Source organism: Salmo trutta, chromosome 21 (assembly GCF_901001165.1).
Source record: "Salmo trutta chromosome 21, fSalTru1.1, whole genome shotgun sequence".
Classification (NCBI taxonomy): domain Eukaryota; kingdom Metazoa; phylum Chordata; class Actinopteri; order Salmoniformes; family Salmonidae; genus Salmo; species Salmo trutta.
This window is the reverse complement of record NC_042977.1, coordinates 35694683-35717867: the sequence shown is the minus strand read 5'-3', so window position 1 is coordinate 35717867 and position 23185 is coordinate 35694683. Positions and strand designations below refer to the sequence as shown.

At 42.0% G+C, this 23185-nt stretch overlaps 2 protein-coding genes across 5 annotated transcripts in view; both read left to right on the top strand.

Moving 5' to 3' along the window:
• The first annotated feature begins 1466 nt into the window (after positions 1 to 1466).
• On the top strand, positions 1467 to 12037 carry LOC115157307 (DDB1- and CUL4-associated factor 8). The gene is made up of 13 exons (XM_029705448.1): positions 1467 to 1527; positions 2343 to 2413; positions 2575 to 2664; positions 2999 to 3624; positions 3799 to 3939; positions 4149 to 4243; positions 4416 to 4526; positions 4620 to 4750; positions 4997 to 5104; positions 5259 to 5389; positions 5567 to 5686; positions 5818 to 5934; positions 9080 to 12037. Exons 2-13 carry the CDS (start codon positions 2377 to 2379, stop codon positions 9185 to 9187), a joined length of 1815 nt encoding a protein of 604 aa, XP_029561308.1. The 5' UTR covers positions 1467 to 1527; positions 2343 to 2376; the 3' UTR covers positions 9188 to 12037.
• A 685-nt stretch (positions 12038 to 12722) lies between these two features.
• Positions 12723 to 23185, top strand: part of LOC115157306 (complement factor B) — a 43622-nt gene continuing 33159 nt past the window's right edge. For 3 of the 4 annotated variants that reach the window (XM_029705446.1, XM_029705443.1, XM_029705445.1), the window contains exons 1-2: positions 12723 to 12879; positions 13182 to 13397. In XM_029705446.1, the coding sequence (XP_029561306.1) occupies positions 12822 to 12879; positions 13182 to 13397 (274 nt within the window). In that variant the 5' untranslated portion in view covers positions 12723 to 12821. The remainder of the gene's footprint in view (positions 12880 to 13181; positions 13398 to 23185) is intronic. The other variant, XM_029705444.1, reaches the window with a different exon arrangement.

The window sequence follows — 23185 nt, the reverse complement described above, 5'->3', positions numbered from 1 at the left end:
GTCTAGGACCCAGTAGCACAGGGAGGGATTCCGACCCAGAGCCCTGAGCTTAATGATAAGCTGGAGGGCACTATGATGTTGAATGCTATTCTTACATAGGTACCCCCACCCCCCCCCACCCCTTCTCTAATTTCCTTCAAAGGTACACACGCAGTTCACAGAATGCAATTGATTTATTCAGCCACTCGAGGTCGCCCTTGACCTGTTTACAACAGAAAGGAGAAGCTCAGAGTCCTCTTCCACCTAACCACCACTCTCATTGAGCGGATTTGATTAAGCTGACTCGGGTTATACAAGGCTATGGCCTCACGTGAACGGGCGAAGCTGGTGAAGCTGAGGTGGAAGGTTCGCCCTGCACAAATCGAACAGCAATCTGTCATGATGTCAACAAGGTAGCATGATGCATCATTCAGAAATGTACAACACCTCTTTTCCATAAAATCCTAACCTTTTCTTAACCTCAACCTAATTATCCTATCCTGCTAAGTTAATTATCCTAACCTGCTGTGTTAGTTATTCTAACCTGCTATGTAAAATCATTTCAGACACAACCGTAGATGCCATTAGTTACCGAGAAACCATCAGTGTCACCACACATGTTCCAGAATGCAATCACTTCACAGGATGCAAACTACACCCAACCCAGTGCCCGGGTGAGGTTAATCGAATACCCTCAATCTTCTCCGCCGCCTTAGACTGTTAATTTAAAGGTGGGTGGTTTGAAACCACCCAGGCCAGAAAGCTTTAGTTATTCAATTGTAATAATAAATGACATAACAATTGATAGGGTATAATTAGTATGTGGAACAATCAATCATGCGTATAAGATGCCATTTTGAGTGTCCTACAGGTGGGAAACAATTTTCACCTAACTTCACTTTTTTACATTGTAATGGGAATTTTAATGTTTGTTGCTTTTCTTATAACTAATTTCTGTGTTCTATTCATGTGCTGTTCTATAAACCAATTTCTGTGTTCATGCAAGTGGCTGACTGAATGAATCCTCCCTATCAGTAGCTGCAATTTGGCAGTACGCCCAGACCTTGTTTTGAGAACCAAAGATATCTCAGTTTCAAAGTCTCAGCTTAGAGAGAAGCCTCTTGAGCTATTGGTCTGCCACATGTTATGAACCTGTATTGGTCGGACACATGAATTAAACAAAATGATCATACTTAATTAATTATGCTAAATCGTGCAAATATAGCTTGTCTGTTATAGCCATATATAAGGCAACTGCTGGGACTGCCCAGGGAGAGCTCCTGATTGACATGTGTACTATGGTGCATTGAGTTGGTTGGAACCTCTCCAGCGCGCTGACAAATAAACAATGATTCATTTCAGATTGACTTTGAGTGTCCCTGTGTAAGAATTTCCACAACAACATATTCACAATATTTACATTAGATGACACGGTTCATTATTTATACACAGACCCACATTTCCGGCGAAAGAAATCCTTCGCCGGAAAAGGAATGACCGAAAACAGAAGCTGAACCGTCAAAACATAAACAGAGCTAGCACACACTCGTGAGCGCACGTAGTCTTTAATTTTACTGTTTCTTTTTGACACGCATTCTTCATGTCGTGTGTTTTTACTCCAAGATTTTCTATCCAAGGTGCTATAGTTAGCTAAGTAACGTTAGTATAGTAGGTTGAAGACAATAAATCTGCGCCTAAGATTAGAAAAAACGACGTACTGTTGCTAGCTACGCTCGTCGGGCCTACGACTTGTAGTTAGAGGTAACAGCTTTAGCTAGCAAGCTAGCATGCCAGCCATTGCTGTTTACTTCTTTTAACTGGCGTGAAATTGGTCAAACTCCTGAACAAAGTTGAACTAAATGTACCAAAATGTGTACATTTGCTAATCCAATCAACTAACAGAATAGGTAGTTAACATTATCTCTACAGCAGAATGGACATGGTGGCCAGTCAGCTGTTTTGACTTTTGTTAAATGTCAGTGTTGCTGCAGCAGCTAGCTAAGATTAGTTTGACAGCTAACGTTAACTAGCTAACTTACTTCCAATTCCAAACTACAGGCTGCAAGTCCTATGTTGGCTAACTAGAGACTGGCAGCTAGTTTCATGTGTTAGTGTGCACTCGATTTAATTTAGTTGCTGATATGTTAGCTAACTTGGTTGGCTAGTTTGCAAGATTTCCAATCATACCGTGACTTGAGAACATAATTTGTTCATCAGTCACAGCTAGCTGACTTGTTGAGTGACATGTCTTGCTACCTTGGACATATTGCAATTATTGGCAATATACATATTTATTATTATTAGGAGTCTTCAAAAGCAGCCGGCAGACTAATTCATTTGACCCTGCCTCGGTTTCATTCCAGGCTCTCCTCCTGTCCACACGAAGAGAGAAGCAGGATGGCTGAGGCAGATGGTAAAGCCAGTGAGCTTAATGGTGAGGGATCACGTAGGCCTCACTGATCACCCAGGCCTCACTGTTGGCCGACTGGGAATACGAACATACATTGTTGTTGAACTACTACTAGTAAGCCACGCTACCAGAGCCAGCTATGTAAGACTAATGTGAATGTGTCGCCATCTCTGTGTGTTTGTCAGGTGGGTCTGAGGAGCCAGATCCAGGAGAGGACCAGCGTGGGGAGGGAGATGCTTCCACAGCCACAGAGGGGCAGTCTGGCTCTCAAGCAGGTAATCAATCATAGACTCAAACCAGAGGGACAGTCTGGCTCTCAAGTAGGTAATCATAGACTCAAACCAGTCTGGCTCTTAAGCAGGTAATCATAGACTCAAACCAGAGGGACAGTCTGGCTCTCAAGCAGTTAATCATAGACTCAAACCAGTGTAGTATAAGAGGACTTTTGCTGTCATAGTCCAACATGTAGCCAAAACACACAGGACACCATAACTTTGACATTATACACTCTACAAACTATTTGTTTTACAGTGGATAAGTTTCCTCCCTGCTTCTTGACAGTAGTGCTTTTTTTGTCAATGTGTGACAACTTCCTCATCTTTCCCTCAGCTCCCAAAAAGGCAGGAGACAGCGCTAAGGACAAGCCAATGCCAGATGCAGAGGGTGAGAGGGTGCCTGGAGAGGAGGAGGAAGACACGGACAGTATGGACGGCAGCGGCCTCTACTCCCTGAACGAGGAAGGGGAGCAAGATGGTGAGGGGGGTAGAAGAGAGAGAGTGAAGGAGAGAGATGCAGTTAAGAGGGCCGCCAGAAAGAGGAACCGCCCGAGCGGTGGCACCGCTCACCACTCCTCCAGCTCTGAAGTGGAGGAGGAGGAGGAGGAGGAAGAGCAAGAAGAGGAAGACGAGCAGGCCATGGACGTCTGGCTGGGAGCGGAGCTGCGTGATCTTGGCAGGCCATCATGGCGGGCGGTGCCCTCCCTGCGGTTGAGGGAGATTGGCCGGGGCTCGCACCAGTTTGTGAGACGTGTGTGTGGCGCGCGGGGGCTGGTCCAGAGGCTGGAGCTACAAGGGCGCCTGGAGAGACATACCGGCTGTGTGAACACCCTGCACTTCAACCCCTCAGGCACACGCCTGGCCTCTGGCAGTGATGACCTACGAGTGGTGGTGTGGGACTGGGCACGTCGTCGGGCTGAGCTGGAGTTTGACAGTGGGCATAAGAGCAATGTCTTTCAGGTGAGGAGGAGAGCACAATCAGGCTAGGCGAGGGTGAGACCGTAGAAAGGATGTGAACACTTCTGGTGTTATTGACAACCATTGAGAAACCATGTGAAAAATATGAAAGGAAAGCTAGAAATACGGTTCAGGACCTTTTGAGAGATGTTGAAATGTACCTTTCTTTCTCCAAAGGCCAAGTTTCTTCCCCACAGTGGAGACTCAACTCTGGCCATGTGTGCCCGGGATGGTCAGATCAGAGTGGCTGAGCTCTCTGCCATGCAACGCTGCAAGAACACCAAGAGAGTGGCTCAGCATAAAGGGGCAGCACACAAGGTATGGAGACCATGTGTATACCACACAAGGTATGGTTGTATCGAGTTAATGAGTCTGGCTACTGGTCTTACTGGCCCGACTTTGGCGGCGTCTCAAACAACACCCTTTCCTCCATACTGTGGGGAATGGGTTGTCATTTAAGATTCTAAGCCTTTTTAGCTGAAAGCTGAGTTGATTTAAGTGTGTTGTGTTTACTCTGTGTGTGTCAGCTGGCCCTGGAGCCAGACTCTCCCTGCTGTTTTCTGTCGGCTGGGGAGGATGCCGTGGTGTTTGGCATCGACCTTCGCCTCGACCGGCCTGCCAAGTGAGTGACATCACATGTCTGTCTGATATGCAATTGTTAACGCCATTACTGCAAGATCACCTGGACGTTACTGGTGATCTGACCAGTCTGGGAAAAACTTAAGTCCCAATGTAGAACATAAGTCTTTTAACCCTTTTTCTACTATTTGTTTCCTCTTTTCCTTTTCTCTCAGTAAACTGGTGGTGGTGAAGGAGGGGGATAAGAAAGTGGGGTTGTATACCATCTTTGTGAACCCTGTCAACACACATCACTTTGCTGTGGGAGGGAGAGATCAGTATGTCAGGTTAGACTCAAATCCCTCTTGTGTCCGTAAAGCAGAGGAAGTGCATTGTCTTGGATTCTCTCTCACACCTCTCCTCACCTTCTATCTCTGTAGGATCTATGATCAGAGGAAGATAAATGAGAATGATAATAATGGCGTACTGAAGAAGTTCTGTCCATCTCACCTGGTGTCCAGCGAGTCCAAAACTAACATTACCTGCTTACTGTACAGTCACGATGGAACAGGTAAAACACAAGGACTCAAGCACACTTTTATTCGAAGTCGGAGTTCCTCTGGCTCTTGCTGTTATGACTGTCCTCATGTTTGTCCTCCCCATCAGTGACCAGGGATAGAAATGCCATGAATAGAGCAGAGGTGATTCCTTATTCTACATATGAGAGGAATGTTTGTTCTACATAGAAATAGCCTATCTGTACGTTCCAAAATGTTGCGTCCAGCTGAATGCGCCCCATGTCTGTCTATCTCTTCAGAGCTCCTGACTAGTTACAATGATGAGGACATCTACTTGTTTGACTCCAGCCATAGTGATGGTGCAGATTACTGCAGGCGATACAAGGGCCATCGCAACAACGCTACAGGTACTGGGTTAAAAGGGGAATGAATGATTATGAACTAGTCAATTATAAGTAACACGAACACTGGTGTTTTACCATGCTATAACTGTGACTTCCAGTATAATACTCTCTCGCTGTCTCTTTCCCTCCCCCTCTATTCTATTTTTCCATCTCACAGTGAAGGGGGTTAACTTCTATGGCCCTAGCAGTGAGTTTGTGATCAGTGGCAGCGATTGTGGACACATCTACCTGTGGGACAAGGTCTCAGCTTGCATAGTCCAGTTCATGGAGGGAGACAGAGGAGGAGTGGTGAGAGGGAGAGATGGTGTGTGGGTGGGAAGATGTATGATGGCCAAAGGAAATGGCTTGATAATGGGCAGGTGCAAGTAAAACCCTTAAATGAAATTGAACAGTATCAGTTTCACAGTTTTATGCTCACTCACTAATCTGTCTCTCATTTGACTTTATCTCAACTTCTTCTCCTAGGTGAACTGCCTGGAGCCCCACCCTCACCTCCCAGGTCTGGCCACCAGTGGTCTGGATCATGATGTTAAACTTTGGGCCCCCACTGCCGAGAACCCCACAGGGCTCAAGGGCCTCAAAGACGTACGGTGGTTCATACCATTGATTCCACACACACAAACCTCAACATATCCCAAACATCCCACGGCATATAGGCTTGGATTCTGCATACCAAAGCTGTGAGTTTTGATGTGACTGGTGTTGTGGTCGTTCAGGTGATGAAGAAGAACAAGCGTGAGCGTGACGAGGACACTGTTCGACATGGAGATCAGTACGACACACAGCTCCTGTGGTTCCTCATGAGACACATGAGAAACAGACGGTCCCAGAGGGTGAGTGGAACACACCATAACACTGTAAGGGGTGTGTATGCTAGAGCCAGACCAATATATGAGTTTTGGATCCGATTTTAGTGGAAATGTTTACCGATAACTGATCTATTTTTCTTAATATCACTGGATAGCACAAAATATTATTTTATTTTTTAATGGAAAAACTGTTACTCTAGTGAAAGGAGGATGAACTGCACTGATTCCAGCAAAAAAATGAGCCTCTGAAGACTGAGCTGCCTCATGCTGTCCAGCTGGAAAACGACATACCCATACATTGACAATGTGTACTATCTAGCTTCAGTATGTGTTAATCGATTGTAAGGCAGTAGCTACTGAATTATGTTGTCACTTGAAAGGAAAAGCATAAATCAAGCGCTACTTTGAACCTGCTAAGTTTTTGTAGTGTCTCTGAAAACATTTGAACGTTCTTAGCACGGCACTTGCTTTACATTTGGGCATAGCATCCATTGTTCGTCACGACGCCAACACCCTACTATTACATGTAACCGTGTATGGCCAGTGCTAATTTTGGTCAGTTTGAGCTGACAAGCTTCTATCCTCTCAGCACTGACTAGAAGCAGTAACAGTTAGTTCACAGTTGTTCACTCTGACTGGTGTAATTGTGTTGGCTGATAGTGTCCTGTCTTGCTGTAGCGCTCCAAGGCATGATAGCTTTATAGCCATGTAAAGAGTGTCCTCTCCTGGACAAATAATACTAACACATTTTTTTAAGTCTAATTCTGTAAGCATTTTCTCTTTCTTATATCACTCCTTTTAGGTGGATTTGATATCAGTCAACCGATTAATCGGTCGACCTCTAGTACTTATAGTTGATTCTGGGTTGTCATTTATGAGCAACACTAAAATTGGTTCTTGGTTGTAAGCGGTGAAGAGGGTAGGGGACCTAAAGAAATAAGGTTGGTTAACAGGTGTATCAGTCTGCCCAAAATCTACATTAAGGAGGACAGATTTAGGCGTGTTGATAAAGATGTTATCAATGAGGGGTTTAGCGGAAAACAGTGGAAGCTGTCTGTTCAATGTCTAGAAAGGAAAAGGGCTAATTCCTCACGCTTATTAGAAAACCGATCTCTCGCCTCAGAGTTGACATGGGTTGGAGTCACTGCATTCTGAATTCCTTCAGTGAATTCACGCACATGTTTACCATCTGTACTTGGGCGTTGTCATGGGTCCTAACCAATGACGTGTATAAACCCTGGATGACTGACAGGGGGCGCTGTATTAAAGCCACAGGGCTGCCGTCTTGGCGGCACTCAATTGTAAAAAAAATTATATTTTGGAAGCTATAGAAATGCATTAATTAATTACATTTACATTTTACATTTTAGTCATTTAGCAGACGCTCTTATCCAGAGCGACTTATTAATGTCTACATTCGTTTTTGACACGTTTGTTCTACTTCAGACACCTTAATTAATGCATACATTTAAAATATATTATGTGAGCTAAACATAAAAAATCTAACATTTTCCTGAAGGTATTATTTTTTTTTTGTACTAATGTTACTGTTCTCACTACAACAACAAAAATAAATACATGTAATTTTGTCCTTAACATTTAATTGAAATAGTGTAGAATTCCATTCTTTCCCTTGGAGGACTGCTCATACTAGGGAGTGCCAATATGGCCAACCGACACCTTCAATACAGCATCAGCAATTCAGGGTTTATATATGTCATTGGTCCTACCTCGACAAATTCTGAGAGAAGGAACTTTGAGTGCTGAATGCAGGTTGACTACGAGGACCGTACCCTCAAGTTTTACGAACAAGATTAAAAGAACACGCACAACCATTCATTACTTTATGCCTAACCAATATGATTCTGAGTCTACCTGAAATGCAGTTCACCCCGCTGGAACTCTTTCTGAGTTGCTTTGTAAAGGGGCTGTAACTGGTTAAAATGGGCAGCAAACTATGCAGCTTTTGCCTCTTTAGGGACATCTTGCGTCATCTGGCCAATGTTCTCTTAAGTCGTTCCTGAGAGGCTATACCCCTGCAAGAGTTGCTTGTACACATAAAAGAGCTTGTTGGCTCTGGGAAATACATATACAAAATGATGAATGGTTCTGCATTGGGTCTGTACTGTAAATACAAAGGGCTTTATGGGCTTGGAAAAGGTGTGCCCCAATTATATTGGGTGGCAGTAAGAAATCACTAATTGAGTTCCAGTCAGATGGTTGAAATCAAAAAGGGAAATTAGATCAATGTTAATAACTAAGACTCATATGGTATGCGTCGAGATTAGTGTTCACTTAAAGTCTACGCCTACAGACTGAGAAAAGAGTGGGTTATTAACCATATGGGTTAACCTTATCTGACCTGGGGCAAATTGGGTGACAAGTGGTGGTTGTGTACTCTGTGATGCATAGGTTTTGATCACTAACAATGCTAATATGGTCCTGAAACAAAAACGGTACGCCTTACTTAAAGAGCAGGGCACTTTCAGACATAATATTGTTAGATTTTCACCTAATGTAATTGTCAATCTAAATGATGGCTCAAGATCAAGTTACACTAGTATGGGCAATTGAGGTTGAGCAGTGTCATTTGCTAGCAGAAAACCATTAGCAATACCAGTGGACCTCGAATATTACTTGGGTAAAACAATGTAACACCTAATTCAAAGAGAAGGTTATCAAAATTCACAGCTTATCACTTTCTACTAGAACATTTGAATTATGACTTGGTCTACTGTGGTCTCGGCGAGGGAGTTTTTCACTCAATTAGCAAGGGGACTGAAACATTATCATTAGTAGGATCACACCACACGGGAAAACTTTTAAATAATAGCGTTAGCTCATTCATCACCAAAGCAACAATTTGATTTGTTATAGCAAGCCAAATCTTATGCAGTTTACAGACACAAAAATGATTAAGGATGACTAACTTCTAGGGTAAAACCTTGACACGTCACAAGAAAATGTAATGAGCCTACACTCTGGTAGGTGAGTGGCTGAGACGGGGAGGGAGGATCCTCCTCTGCACCACCCACCACGTCTCTTCCAGTAATCAAACCAGGACATCTCTCTCTCCAGGAGTATCTACAGGGACTTTTGTGTTGAGTATTCTGTCTCTCTTTCTCTCGCTTTATTTCTTTCCCTCTTTTTTTCCCTCTCTCTTTCCTAGACACGTCGGGAGGGTGCAGAGGGAGACACTGATGAGTCATGGAGCTCTCCAGATTCCTCTGATGAAGAGGATGGAGGGCCAGACCACGTCCAGTGCATGTCCTCCTGAGCCAAAGAGATATACAAGCCAGCCACACACACACACACACACACACACACACACACACACACACACACTGCATTGCCCTAGTATTGATGCATATATGCAGGCACTATTGGCTCACACATGAACACTGGGAGACCATGAAGTAACAGTAAAAAGGTACACACACACAGACATACAAACAACTTAGAGGGAGGGTGACTAGTATAGACAGACACAAAACCTCACTTCTAATCAGACAGGGAGTGATTGTAGACAGTTGTGTTCATGCACCGTTTGAGGGGAGGGGGCTGATACACTCAACCCTGATTTTGTTCTAACCTGTGTTCTAGGGAGGCTGATAAGTGCTCACATCCTTACACAACCAGTTAGACTCATCTACACCCACATGTATGCTCTGCCAAGCCAGAGAACAAAAGAACTTCAACATCACACACATCTCACAATCAGTTGGCCGTCATCTGCAATGCACACGTTACTCCACTCTCTTTCCCCTCTACTTTTCTGTTGGGGGATTTGAAGAGGGGGGAAAGAAAGGGGTTGATGTACATTCTGACCTTTTGATCAACCCTAAAATGTGATTCACTCCATATTTCATTTTGTTTTCAAGGGCCAAACCAGAGCCCCTAACAACCTCTAGGGTTAGCCTCAGAACATCCGCATGTGGTCAATCAGCTTAGCCTGCAGATGGCTCATACCTGGTGACTGCATCCCTTATATTCTGCTGTGTTTTTTCACTCTCCCTCAGCCCAATGCCTTCCAACATCCCCCCCACCTCCCACGCTACTGAGTGCACTTTAATCAGGGATGTTTGGGTTTCTTAGACAAAGTATGCGCTGGGGTGGCCAACCATGCATTGTTATGAAACATTGGCTACGTTGACTCCCCAGAACACCTCAGTAAAGTAAAGGTGCGTTGTAAAATGAGACAGGTATGACTAGTTGTTTAGCTTGGGATATGCACTTAGCAGGAGTGTCTTGAACAGAGCTCCAGCTGAAAGATTCCCTTTTCTTCCACCAACTTAACCCCCTCCCTCCTTTACACTCCTGGACGAGCACCCTGGCCTAAGCCTCTACCTCCCTAAAAGCCTTCCCACGCTGTACGTCAAAATCTGTATTTTACCATTATTACATGTCACACTGTGCGATGTTACCAAATTAAAATCTTGATATCAACCCGGCCAGATTGTACAATTTGCTTCAGTTCTGTCGTCACGTTCTGCGATTGGCTATTGCAACTGCAGCAGTGTATTTGATCTGTGCATGTGCCAGCACCAGCAGCGCAAGCCTCCCAAGCCAATTCGGAGAAAATTAAAGTATGCATCTTAGAAATAGTTTTCACATACAAACGTATATATGTCTGAACTCGGAATCAAATAGGCTTCCCAAAAATAACATGGTCGTTGTGGTGGAACTTTTATTTTGATTGGCGATTTTGTGCATTTATCAAAATCCCATCAAGTAGCCTGGTTTCAGATGTCATGTAAACAAGATTATTAGGGAAATCGTTCTTGCAAAGCATGTAAATGTTTAAATCAAACTATTATATTAATCTGACTTAATGTGTGCATAATCAGTGTCAGCCATCTTATTAGTCGTTACACCAGCCACACAACACGATAAAGGCCCAACATTTCTGACACGGCTAGAACTTTGTCGAAGCCATAGACCCTGTAACACTGAATGACCCAAGATGTCCGACAATTGTTTACGACCTAAGGATTTGACCACCATGTGGATATTTTGGCTGTGATGGCAATATTGTGGCATAAGACGGCTGAAATCGTAGTCTGTGCGAGCCTTAACCCATCTTTCTCTGAGAGTACACGTTATTGAGCTGGAGGGCTCCTGAGGAACACCTGAATGGTCTCATTGTGTATATATACAGTACATCCAAAAGGATTCTCATCTTTTCTGTTTGAGGAACCCTGAATATACCTACATCCATGGCTCATGCCAGCTGTCAGTCTCTGCCAGAGTTCAGACTCTGTAAAGGAGAAGCGGGTGTTTGATCAGTCTCTGCAGATCAAAGCATCTGGGTAGCAGTGTTGATCTTGGATCTGTTCATATAATCTTATTCATTATGGTCTGAAACTGATCCTGGATCAGCACTCTTACTTTAAGATGCTTTGTGGATACGACCCAGATTTAGAGACTGCTGTTTGACTCTCTTTGTGACCTTTGTGGGATTTAAGAAGCCGTTCCTCAATCTGTATTTGAGGCCATCTACCCTGTCAGACCTTCCGGGGGGACAGGAGGAGGGAGGATCGATCTGCTTGCCAGTTGTTTTTGTTTGAGAGCGATAAAGTCCAGCTTTTTCTCTTTTTGTATGAGATTATAAAAGTTTGATGAATTCATGTACATATATTAAAACTGTATAGAAATAATCTTTAGCAATGTTTGACTTAAGAAAATGTAAAAATATTTGATTGGTGTTGATGCAGAGGTTTATATTCTATATGAGGACGAAGTACTTTTAAAATGAAGATACGAGGATGGCTTTAGTTTGTCTTCTGTAAATGACATCCCCAATTGTTACAGTATATCGGTAGGATTCAGTTAAACAATGAATCAAGTTTGGTTCCTTCTCATTTTCAATTTACAATTTTCTCTGTCCCGCTGGCTGTTTTTATTTGTTCTTGTGTATATATATATTTCGGCTTTTGATCAATGATTTATCCCACTGCTGCCTAATATTGTGTTCTACCGGTTCAGTTGGAAACATGTATGATTTGTGCAATAAACAGAAGACTGTCCCTTGTTATTTTGACATTGTTTGTTTTTAACTTGTTCAGGCATCAGGCTCTGTTATCCAACAACTGAAGACACTTTTATAAAGATTATTTTAATGTATGATTATAATGAGCTATATTGTTTTCATTCTGTCCTTGTTTATTACTTATTTTGTTTTATGATGTGAAGCACTGTTACTTCTTTTGAAAAGCACTATATAAATTAAGTTAACTAGGAAGGAACTAAATTATTTAGAGCGAAACGGTAGATAATTTCATTAAAGTGCTTACGTTACACATGATTGTATAGTGGCTTTTGCCTAAGCTTGCCCGAGGTATGGGGAACCAAACAAGTATGGATATATGATAGACCACCTGGCTTCCAGTAAAGTTAGTATGTGTGCTTTAGCCATTTCTTCTAACTTCTGTTATTTGTTGAACAGTGGAGGAGTTGCCTAATGCACAAACTGATCTGGCTAGTGGGCTAGAGACTACCCACATACTTGCTCAAATAAAAATCCACACACCCTTCAGCAAACCACTGGCTCTTTCTTGTCAGCAAGATAAAGACACAAATGAAGAAAATATGTGAATCAATATCTTCTTCACTGATGAATACCTGGGAGACTATGTTGGCAAATAACTATGGGTCTTAGAGCTCTCCTTTTACCGTAAAAGCAAATCAATGAGTGATGGGTCTGAGCCAAAGTCAAGTTTATTGCTGTGTGTGTATGTTTAACAGTGGCCTAGTTAAACAGTGACCGCGTTATTGATATAATAGTGTTTGCTTACCTTTTCGATTCTCAGCATAAAATCTCAGGCTCCATATTTATGCCCACAAATAACGCACATTCCCAAATGCTCAACTCTAAACCTTGTCTCAATTACTGCAACTCTTAAGACACAGGGATGGGACCTGAAATATTGACTTTGATATACTCCTTAATTCTCTGCCTTGTCTGCACTGGTAAGTCCTTGGTATATGTTTGTATTTATGTTACCTGTCTTACTCCTTAAGGTGTTGAGCAATATAATCATACTTTGATCGAAAATAAAAGTATAGCAATAGTGTGTATATGACTATTAGTAAAGGCAAGAGTGACAGTTGTTTTTTTCCTGAATCCTAGCTTTGCATCAGACCTACAGAGCCATAGATACTTGTCTTTATGCTGTACCTATAATGTTATGTTCAAACTATCTTGCACACTTCTGCCAATTACACAAGCACACACCCTCATTCTCTCTCTCTCTCTCTCTCTCTCTCTCTAGCTCTCTCAGTACTCTCGTCTGGAGTTTCTGTCTGCAGTACTGATGGCATGTCAATTCGAGGAGGGGAGTACAGTCTCTCAAATGGATCAAATGTGGGCAGTGAGCTGTTGTACCACTGTCCTGATGGTTATTACCCTTACCCCAAACGTATGCACAGATGTCTGGGCCATAATCGCTGGTCCCCAAGCCCCAGTCGACGAGGCAGTGAGTGCAGGGGTATGGTGAATATATGTTCAATTTGGATAACTTAATTCTGTACTCAGATCTTTCTGCTGTTCAAGATAACACACAATGTTGCACATCCACCCCTGAGGGTCTTTGACAACCATCCCCAAAAGGTCCACCACCCTTGCCCAATCTGCCTTCTCATTCAAAGCAACAAAGAAATGGAATGGCCTTCCCTCCTCTCTGAAAGCATGTAGTAGCTTCCAAGCCTTTCTTGTCTGAGGCAAAAAATGGTAAAGTCTAATCAGACATGCTCACGTTGATTTAAACCTAAAAGGTCACTGACTTGTTTTTATGCAACAGAAGACACATTAAAACCAGACGACTCACTGGACAGACGTTTTACATTTTCAAATCAAATGTTTGTACCTCCAATAAGAATGTTACGCTCGGTTTAGAAATGCAACAATGGTATGGTTAATTAAGACAGAAATAAAAGTAGGGAGGTTGGTCGGGGAGGATGGTTGGGCGTGTACTGCGACCGTCTAGCAATCCAAAGGTTGCATGTTCGAGTCTCGTTGGGGACAACTAACAATTTAGCTAACCCTTCCCCTAACCCAGGTTTTCCAAACTCGGTCCTGAGGACCTCAAGGGGTGCACATTTTATCATCAAGTTTTTATTGTTTTAATCAGCTGTGTAGTGCTAGGGCAAAAACCATAATGTGCACCCCTTGGGGTCCCCAGGACCAAGTTTGGTGAACTTAACCCTAACCCTTATTCTAACCTTAACCCAATTCATATAACCTGCTATGTAAAATCTCCGTACCTTTGTTATTAGTTCTCCTTAACCTTAAATTCTCCTTGTAATTCTCATTTATGACTCCACAAGCAGCCTGGTCTCAGAGAAAGACGTAGAATATTATACGTCCTCCAAATCTCGAAGATGTATGATAGGTGAGGTCATCCAAGTAAAGGCCCTTTCTCACCAAGTCCATTATTTTCTTCAACTCATATTAGGAAGGTGTGCCTAATGTTTTGTGTATGTGTACAGTGGGGAAAAAAAGTATTTGATCTCCTGCTGATTTTGTACGTTTGCCCACTTACAAAGAAATGATCAGTCTGTCATTTTAATGGTAGGTTTATATGAACAGTGAGAGACAGAATAACAACAAAAAAAACAGAAAAACGCATGTCAAAAATGTTAGAAATTGATTTGCATTTTAATGAGGGAAATAAGTATTTGTCCCCTCTGCAAAACATGACTTAGTACTTGGTGGCAAAACCCTTGTTGGCAATCACAGAGGTCAGATGTTTCTTGTAGTTGGCCACCAAGTTTGCACACATCTCAGGAGGGATTTTGTCCCATTCCTCTTTGCAGATCTTCTCCAAGTCATTAAGGTTTCGATGCTGACGTTTGGCAACTCGAACCTTTAGCTCCCTCCACAGATTTTCTATGGGATTAAGGTCTGGAGACTGCCTAGGCCACTCCAGGACCTTAATGTGCTTCTTCTTGAGCCACTCCTTTGTTGCCTTGGCCGTGTGTTTTGGGTCATTGTTATGCTGGAATACCCATCCACGACCCATTTTCAATGCACTGGCTGAGGGAAGGAGGTTCTCACCCAAGATTTGACAGTACATGGCCCCGTCAAATGATGCGGTGAAGTTGTCCTGTCCCCTTAGCAGAAAAACACCCCCAAAGCATAATGTTTACACCTCCGTGTTTGACGGTGGAGATGGTGTTCTTGGGGTCATAGGCAGCATTCCTCCTCCTCCAAACACGGCGAGTTGAGTTGATGCCAAAGAGCTCCATTTTGGTCTAATCTGACCACAACACTTTCACCAGTTGTCCTCTGAATCATTCAGATGTTCACTGGCAAACTTCAGACGGGCATGTATATGTATTCTTCAGCAGGGGTACCTTGCGGGCGCTGCAGGATTTCAGTCCTTCACGGCGTAGTGTGTTACCAATTGTTTTCTTGGTGACTATGGTCCCAGCTGCCTTGAGATCATTGACAAGATCCTCCCATGTAGTTCTGGGCTGATTCCTCACTGTTCTCATGCTCATTGCAACTCCACGAGGTGAGATCTTGCATGGAGCCCCAGGCCGAGGGATAGTGACAGTTCTTTTGTGTTTCTTCCATTTGCGAATAATCACACCAACTGTTGTCACCTTCTCACCAAGCTGCTTGGCGATGGTCTTGTAGCCCATTCCAGCCTTGTGTAGGTCTACAATCTTGTCCCTGACATCCCTGGAGAGCTCTTTGGTCTTGGCCATGCTGGAGAGTTTGGAATCTGATTGATTGATTGCTTCTGTGGACAGGTTTCTTTTATACAGGTAACAAGCTGCGGTTAGGAGCACTCCCTTTAAGAGTGTGCTCCTAATCTCAGCTCGTTACCTGTATAAAAGACACCTGGGAGCCAGAAATCTTTCTGATTGAGAGGGGGTCAAATACTTATTTCCCTCATTAAAATGCAAATCAATTTATACAATTTTTAACATGCGTTTTTCTCAATATTTTTGTTGTTATTCTGTCTCTCACTGTTCAAATAAACCTACCATTAAAATTATCGACTGATCATTTCTTTGTCAGTGGGCAAACGTACAAAATCAGCAGGGGATCAAATACTTTTTTCCCCCACTGTATATTAGCCTATAGGCCTGCTAAAGTGAATCTTTGGTGACCACCTGTGCTATAGGCAATCCTAAAAGACAGACAAAAAAGTATCTGCTGGAGTTTACCCTTATGAATAAGTGGTTGCACTGATTTAGATAAAGCACCCAACCAATTAAAATGTTAAAATGTCAAAATAACCACCCATTTCTTCACTAAAATGTAATAACGGCTGATCATTAGGCTATGGGCAAGTTGCGTGCCTGTATTTCTGTTTTTTTAAATGGTTGTCAATTCATCTTCATATAGTCTATATCACGGCTTTGATGGAAACTTTTAGGTGGGTGGGTTTGTGTACGAGTTCACAAATGTTCTATGTCCATTCATAAAGTTTCCTAAAATAGGCCTAGCTTGTCTAGACTTCATCTCTTTAATCAGATCGAAATAAAATTATAGGCAGCAGCAAGTGGAATGATAGTCAGCATATATGTTCGAGGAATGACGACTGGTAGCAGTTTTGCATTTCCTCTCATATTAAATGGGGTGCAACTGAATGAAAACGTAGCTTTTCATGATTCATCCTACAGTATAGAATGAATGGCCTATCAGAACTTTTTTTACAGTAGTATATGATTTTTCTCTCATTACTGCGTCCTCTCTAGCCACTTTGAACAACATATTGCCACTGAGAATGAACGCAGCAGTGTTGGTGACGTTCTGCGAATTTGTCTGAGAAGTGGAGTGAAAAACTCCTAGGACTTGGTGTGAATGGTATAGTGCATCAAAATCGGAATCTGTATTCTTTCAGAATTTGAACGAAAGGATCTCAGCGCAGTTGTGAGTAAAGGCCTTAAGACTTATGACACTAATTTGTACGATATTGTATGACCGCTATTCCATTTGTAATGTAAAGTTATATATCATACTATACAGAGAGAATAACATTTACGTACCAAATCCTACAAATCCTTAGAATTGATTAAAACACAGTGCAATTTCAGTAGGTGCAATAACTGGGATATGTGTGTTGGTCAATTTCCTCAACAAATGATCAGGTCTATATAATTATCAAACATACATTAGTAATGGAAAGGAAACATAAACAAAGAGTCTAAGTATTAAAACAAAGACTCCTTTAGTAATACAATTTGTAGGCAGAAGTTGGTACAGACTACAGTATAACAGTATATGATAGTTTCTCCCCCAAGTTCTGCAAAATGTCTAAGACATCCTGTAACTCATATAGCATCCCCAATTACCATACGTAACTTTCCCTAGCAACAACATTTTAATAAATCTAACCTCCCCCTGACAGCAGGAACCACCTTATCAGCAAGTAAAAACTCAGAAATGGGTTTGACCGAAACTTGACCTTTCATCACAAGTATAGAGTCATAACAATGTGAACAAGTGTAAGCATCTTCTGACAGGTGGCTGGTTTCATCAGGTCTGTGGCAGCCTTGTGTTCTCAGAAAACCAGATAACCCCAGTGGGATCCAGACAGGAGTCTGAATTAGAGGTCGACCGATTATGATTTTTCAACGCCGATACTGAATGTTGGAGGACCCAAAAAAAGCCAATTCCGATTAATCAGACGATTTTTTTTATTTCTTTGTAATAATGACAATTACAACAATACTGAATGAACACTTATTTTAAGTTAATATAATACATAAATACTATCATTTTAGCCTCAAATAAATAATGAAACATGTTCAATTTGGTTTAAATAATGCAAAAACAAAGTGTTGGAGAAGAAAGTAAAAGTGCAATATGTGCCATGTAAAAAAGCTAACGTTTAAGTTCCTTGCTCAGAACATGAGAACATATGAAAGCTGGTGGTTCCTTTTAACATGAGTCTTCAATATTCCCAGGTAAGAAGTTTTAGGTTGTAGTTATTATAGGAATTATAGGATTATTTCTCTCTATACGATTTTTATTTCATATACCTTTCACTATTGGATGTTCTTATAGGCACTTTAGTATTGCCAGTGTAACAGTATAGCTTCCGTCCCTCTCCTCGCTCCTACCTGGGCTCAAACCAGGAACACATTGACAACAGCCACCCTCGAAGCAGTGTTACCCATGTAGAGCAAGTGGAACAACTACTCCAAGTCTCAGAGCGAGTGACGTTTGAAACGCTATTAGCGCGCACCCGGCTAACTAGCTATTCATTTCACATCGGTTACACCAGCCTAATCTTGGGAGTTGATAGGCTTGAAGTCATAAACAGCGCAATGCTTGAAGAATTGCAAAGGGCTGCTGGCAAAACGCACGAAAGTGCTGTTTGAATGAATGCTTACGAGCCTGCTGGTGCCTACTGCCGCTCAGTCAGACTGCTCTATTAAATATCAAATCATAGACTTAATTATAATATAATAAACACACAGAAATATGAGCCTTAGGTCATTAATATGGTCGAATCCGCAAACTATCATCTCGAAAACAAAACGTTTATTTTTTTGAGTGAAATACGGAACCGTTCCGTATTTTATCTAACGGGTGGCATCCCTAAGTCTAAATATTCCTGTTACATTGCACAACCTTCAATGTTACGTCATAATTACGTAAAATTCTGTCAAATTAGTTCGCAACGAGCCAGGCGGCCCAAACTGTTGCATATAGCCTGACTCTGCGTGCAATGAACGCAAGAGAACTGACACAATTTCCCCTGGTTAATATTGCCTGCTACCCTGGATTTCTTTTAGCTAAATATGCAGGTTTAAAAATATATACTTCTGTGTATTGATTTTAAGAAAGGCATTGATGTTTATGGTTAGGTACAGTTGTGCAACGATTGTGCTTTTTTCGCAAATGCGCTTTTGTTAAATCATCCCCCGTTTGGCGAAGTTGGCTGTCTTTGTTAGGAAGAAATAGTATTCACACAGTTCACAATGAGCCAGGCAGCTCAAACTGCTGCATATACCCTGACTCTGTTGCAGAGGTGACACATTTCCCCTAGTTAAAAGAAATTCATGTTTGCAGGCAATATTAACTAAATATGCAGGTTTAAAAATATATACTTGTGTATTGATTTTAAGAAAGACATTGATGTTTATGGTTAGGTACACGTTGGAGCAACGACAGTCCTTTTTCACGAATGCGCACCGCATCGATTATATGCAACGCAGTACAGGCTAGATAAACTAGTAATATCATCAACCATGTGTAGTTAACTAGTGATTATGATTGATTGATTGATTGTTTTTTACAAGATAAGTTTAATGCTAGCTAGCAATTTACCTTGGCTTCTTACTGCATTCGTGTAACAGGCAGGCTCCTCGTGGAGTGCAATGTAAAGCAGGTGGTTGGAGCGTTGGACTAGTTAACTGTAAGGTTGCAAGATTGACTCCCCAAGCTGACAAGGTAAAAATCTGTTGTTCTGCCCCTGAACAAGGCAGTTAACCCACCGTTCCTAGGCCGTCATTGAAAATAAGAATGTGTTCTTAACTGACTTGCCTAGTTAAAAAATATTATATATAAAAAATAAAAAATAAATGGCCAATCTGTGGCCAAAAATACCGATTACCGATTGTTATGAAAACTTGAAATCGGCCCTAGTTAATCGGCCATTCCGGTTAATCGGTTGACCTCTAATTCAGACCCCTTCCACTTTTTCCACATTTTGTTACGTTACAGCCTTATTCTAAAATTGATTAAATAAAACAAATCCTCAATACCCCATAATGACAAAGCGAAAACAGGTTTTTAGAATTTTCTTATTGACATAAGTATTCAGACCCTTTGCTATGACACTCGAAATTGAGCTCAGGTGCATCCTGTTTCCATTCGAGATGCTTCCACAAGTTGATTGGAGTCCGACTGTGGTAAATTCAATTGATTGGACATGATTTCGAAAGGCACACACCTGTCTATATAAAGGTCCCACATTTGACAGTGCATGTCAGAGCAAAAACCAAGCCATGAGATTGAAGGAATTGTCCGTAGAGCTCAGAGACAGGATTGTGTCGAGGCACAGATCTGGGGAAGGATACCAAAAACTGTCTACAGCATTGAAGGTCCCCAAGAACACAGTGGCCTCCATCATTCTTAAATGGAAGAAGTTTGGAACCACCAAGACTCTGGCTGCCCAGCCAAACTGAACAAGAAGGGCCTTGGTCAGGGAGGTGACCAAGAACCTGATTGTCACTCTGACAGAGCTCCAGAGTTCCTCTGTGGAAATTGGAGAACCTTCCAGAAGAACAACCATCTCTGCAGCACTCCAGATGGAAGCTACTCCTCAGTAAAAGGCCCATAACAGCCCGCTTGGAGTTTGCCAAAATGCACCCAAAGGACTCTCGGACCATGAGAAACAATATTCTCTGGTCTGATGAAACCAAGATTGAACTATTTGGCCTGAATACCAAGCATCACTTCTGAAGGAAACATGGCACCATACCTACGGTGAAGCATGGTGGTGGCAGCATCATGCTGTGGGGATGTTTTTCAGTGGCAGGTACTGGGAGACTAGTCAAGATCAGGGGAAAGATTAACGAAGCAAAGTACAGAGAGGTCCTTGATGAAAACCTGCTGCAGAGCGCTCAGGATCTCAGTTAGGGGTGACGGTTCTCCTTCCAACAGGACAACAAACCTAAGCACACAGCCAAGACAACGCAGGAGTGGCTTCGGGACAAGTCTCTGAATGTCCCTGAGTTTCCCTGTAAAAACATGTTTTTGCTTTGTCATTATGGGGCATTGTGTGTAGCTTGATGAGGGGGATAAGCAATGTAATAAATTTAGGAATAAGGCTGTAACCTAACACAACGTGGATAAAGTCCAGGGGTCTGAATATTTCCCGAATACACCAGACATTAAGAAAAACAAAGTTCTGGACATACAGACAAGTTTCAATACAGAAGTCAAGACATTGCAAATAATAGTCGTTGCAATCATTGCTATTGGACCTGATAATATTTGAGTGGTATAACACAAAATAAAATCGAAATATTGCACATGAAGAAGGTTAAACCAATGCCTTATACCTTTTAAAGGGTTAATAAATTATGTTATGATAAACTGTAAGGTTTCCTCTTCAGGAGATCTCAGTGTGTGTGTTAAAACCTGTTTTGAGTGTTGTGACCTTCAGACACAATCAGAAGGCGTCTACATTCAGACTAGAGGTCAACCGATTAATCGGAATGGCTGATTAATTAGGAAAGATTTCAAGTTTTCATAACAATCGGTAATCAGTATTTTGGGCCACCGATTTTTTTATTTTATTTTATTTTTATTCTTTATTTTTTTAATATAATATTTTTTAACTAGGCAAGTCAGTTAAGAACACATTCTTATTTCCAATGACGGCCTAGGAATGGTGGGTTAACTTCCTTGTTCAGGGGCAGAACGACAGATTTTTACCTTGTCAGCTTGGGGATTCAATCTTGCAACCTTACGGTTAACTAGTCCAACGCTCTAACCACCTGCTTTACATTGCACTCCACAAGGAGCCTGCCTGTTACGCGAATGCAGTAAGAAGCCAGCTGCTAGCTAGCATTAAACTTATCTTATAAAAAACAATCAATCAATCAATCAATCATAATCACTAGTTAACTACACATGGTTGATGATATTACTAGTTTATTTAGCCTGTACTGCATTGCATATAATCGATGCGGTGCGCATTTGTGAAAAAGGACTGTCGTTGCTCCAACGCGTACCTAACCATAAACATCAATGCCTTTCTTAAAATTAATACACAAGTATATATTTTTACATTTACATTTAAGTCATTTAGCAGACGCTCTTATCCAGAGCGACTTACAAATTGGTGCATTCACCTTATGATATCCAGTGGAACAACCACTTTACAATAGTGCATCTAAATCTTTTAGGGGGGGGGGGGGTTAGAAGGATTACTTTATGCTATCCTAGGTATTCCTTGAAGAGGTGGGGTTTCAGGTGTCTCCGGAAGGTGGTGATTGACTCCGCTGTCCTGGCGTCGTGAGGGAGCTTGTTCCACCATTGGGGTGCCAGAGCAGCGAACAGTTTTGACTGGGCTGAGCGGGAACTGTGCTTCCTCAGAGGTAGGGAGGTGAGCAGGCCAGAGGTGGATGAACGCAGTGCCCTTGTTTGGGTGTAGGGACTGATCAGAGCCTGAAGGTAAACCTGCATATTTAGTTAATATTGCCTGCTAACATGAATTTCTTATAACTAGGGAAAATGTGTCACCTCTGCAACAGAGTCAGGGTATATGCAGCAGTTTGGGCCGCCTGGCTCGTTGCGAACTGTGTGAATACTATTTCTTCTTAACAAAGACAGCCAACTTCACCAAATGGGGGATGATTTAACAAAAGCGCATTTGCAAAAAAAGCACAATCGTTGCACGACTATACCTAACCATAAACATCAATCCCTTTCTTAAAATCAATACACAGAAGTATATATTTTTAAACCTGCATATTTAGCTAAAAGAAATCCAGGTTAGCAGGCAATATTAACCAGGTGAAATTGTGTCAGTTCTCTTGCGTTCATTGCATGCAGAGTCAGGCTATATGCAACATTTTGGGCCGCCTGGCTCATTGCGAACTAATTTGCCAGAATTTTACGTAATTATGACATAACATTGAAGGTTGTGCAATGTAACAGGAATATTTAGACTTAGGGATGCCACCCGTTAGATAAAATACGGAACGGTTCCGTATTTCACTGACAGGAAAAACGTTTTGTTTTCAAGATGATAGTTTCCGGATTCAACCATATTAATGACCTAAGGCTCGTATTTCTGTGTGTTTATTATATTATAATTAAGTCTATGATTTGATATTTGATAGAGCAGTCTGACTGAGCGGTGGTAGGCCTTTGCAATTCTTCAAGCATTGCGCTGTTTATGACTTCAAGCCTATCAACTCCCAAGATTAGGCTGGTGTAACCGATGTGAAATGGATAGCTAGTTAGCCGGGTGCGCGCTAATAGCGTTTCAAACGTCACTCGCTATGAGACTTGGAGTAGTTGTTCCACTTGCTCTACATGGGTAACACTGCTTCGAGGGTGGCTGTTGTCGATGTGTTCCTGGTTTGAGCCCAGGTAGGAGCGAGGAGGGGGACGGATGCTATACTGTTACACTGGCAATACTAAAGTGCCTATAAGAACATCCAATAGTGAAAGGTATATGAAATACAAATCGTATAGAGAGAAATAGTCCTATAATTCTTATAATAACTACAACCTAAAACTTCTTACCTGGGAATATTGAAGACTCATGTTAAAAGGAACCACCAGCTTTCATAT

Bases quoted from the DNA above. Each gene is read 5' to 3' on its own strand.
- LOC115157307 (XM_029705448.1), top strand. From the start codon at position 2,377: ATGGCTGAGGCAGATGGTAAAGCCAGTGAGCTTAATG. The intron at 3,940-4,148 runs GTATGGAGACCA...TGTGTGTGTCAG, and splicing joins ATAAAGGGGCAGCACACAAG to CTGGCCCTGGAGCCAGACTC. The intron at 4,751-4,996 runs GTAAAACACAAG...CTATCTCTTCAG, and splicing joins GTACAGTCACGATGGAACAG to AGCTCCTGACTAGTTACAAT.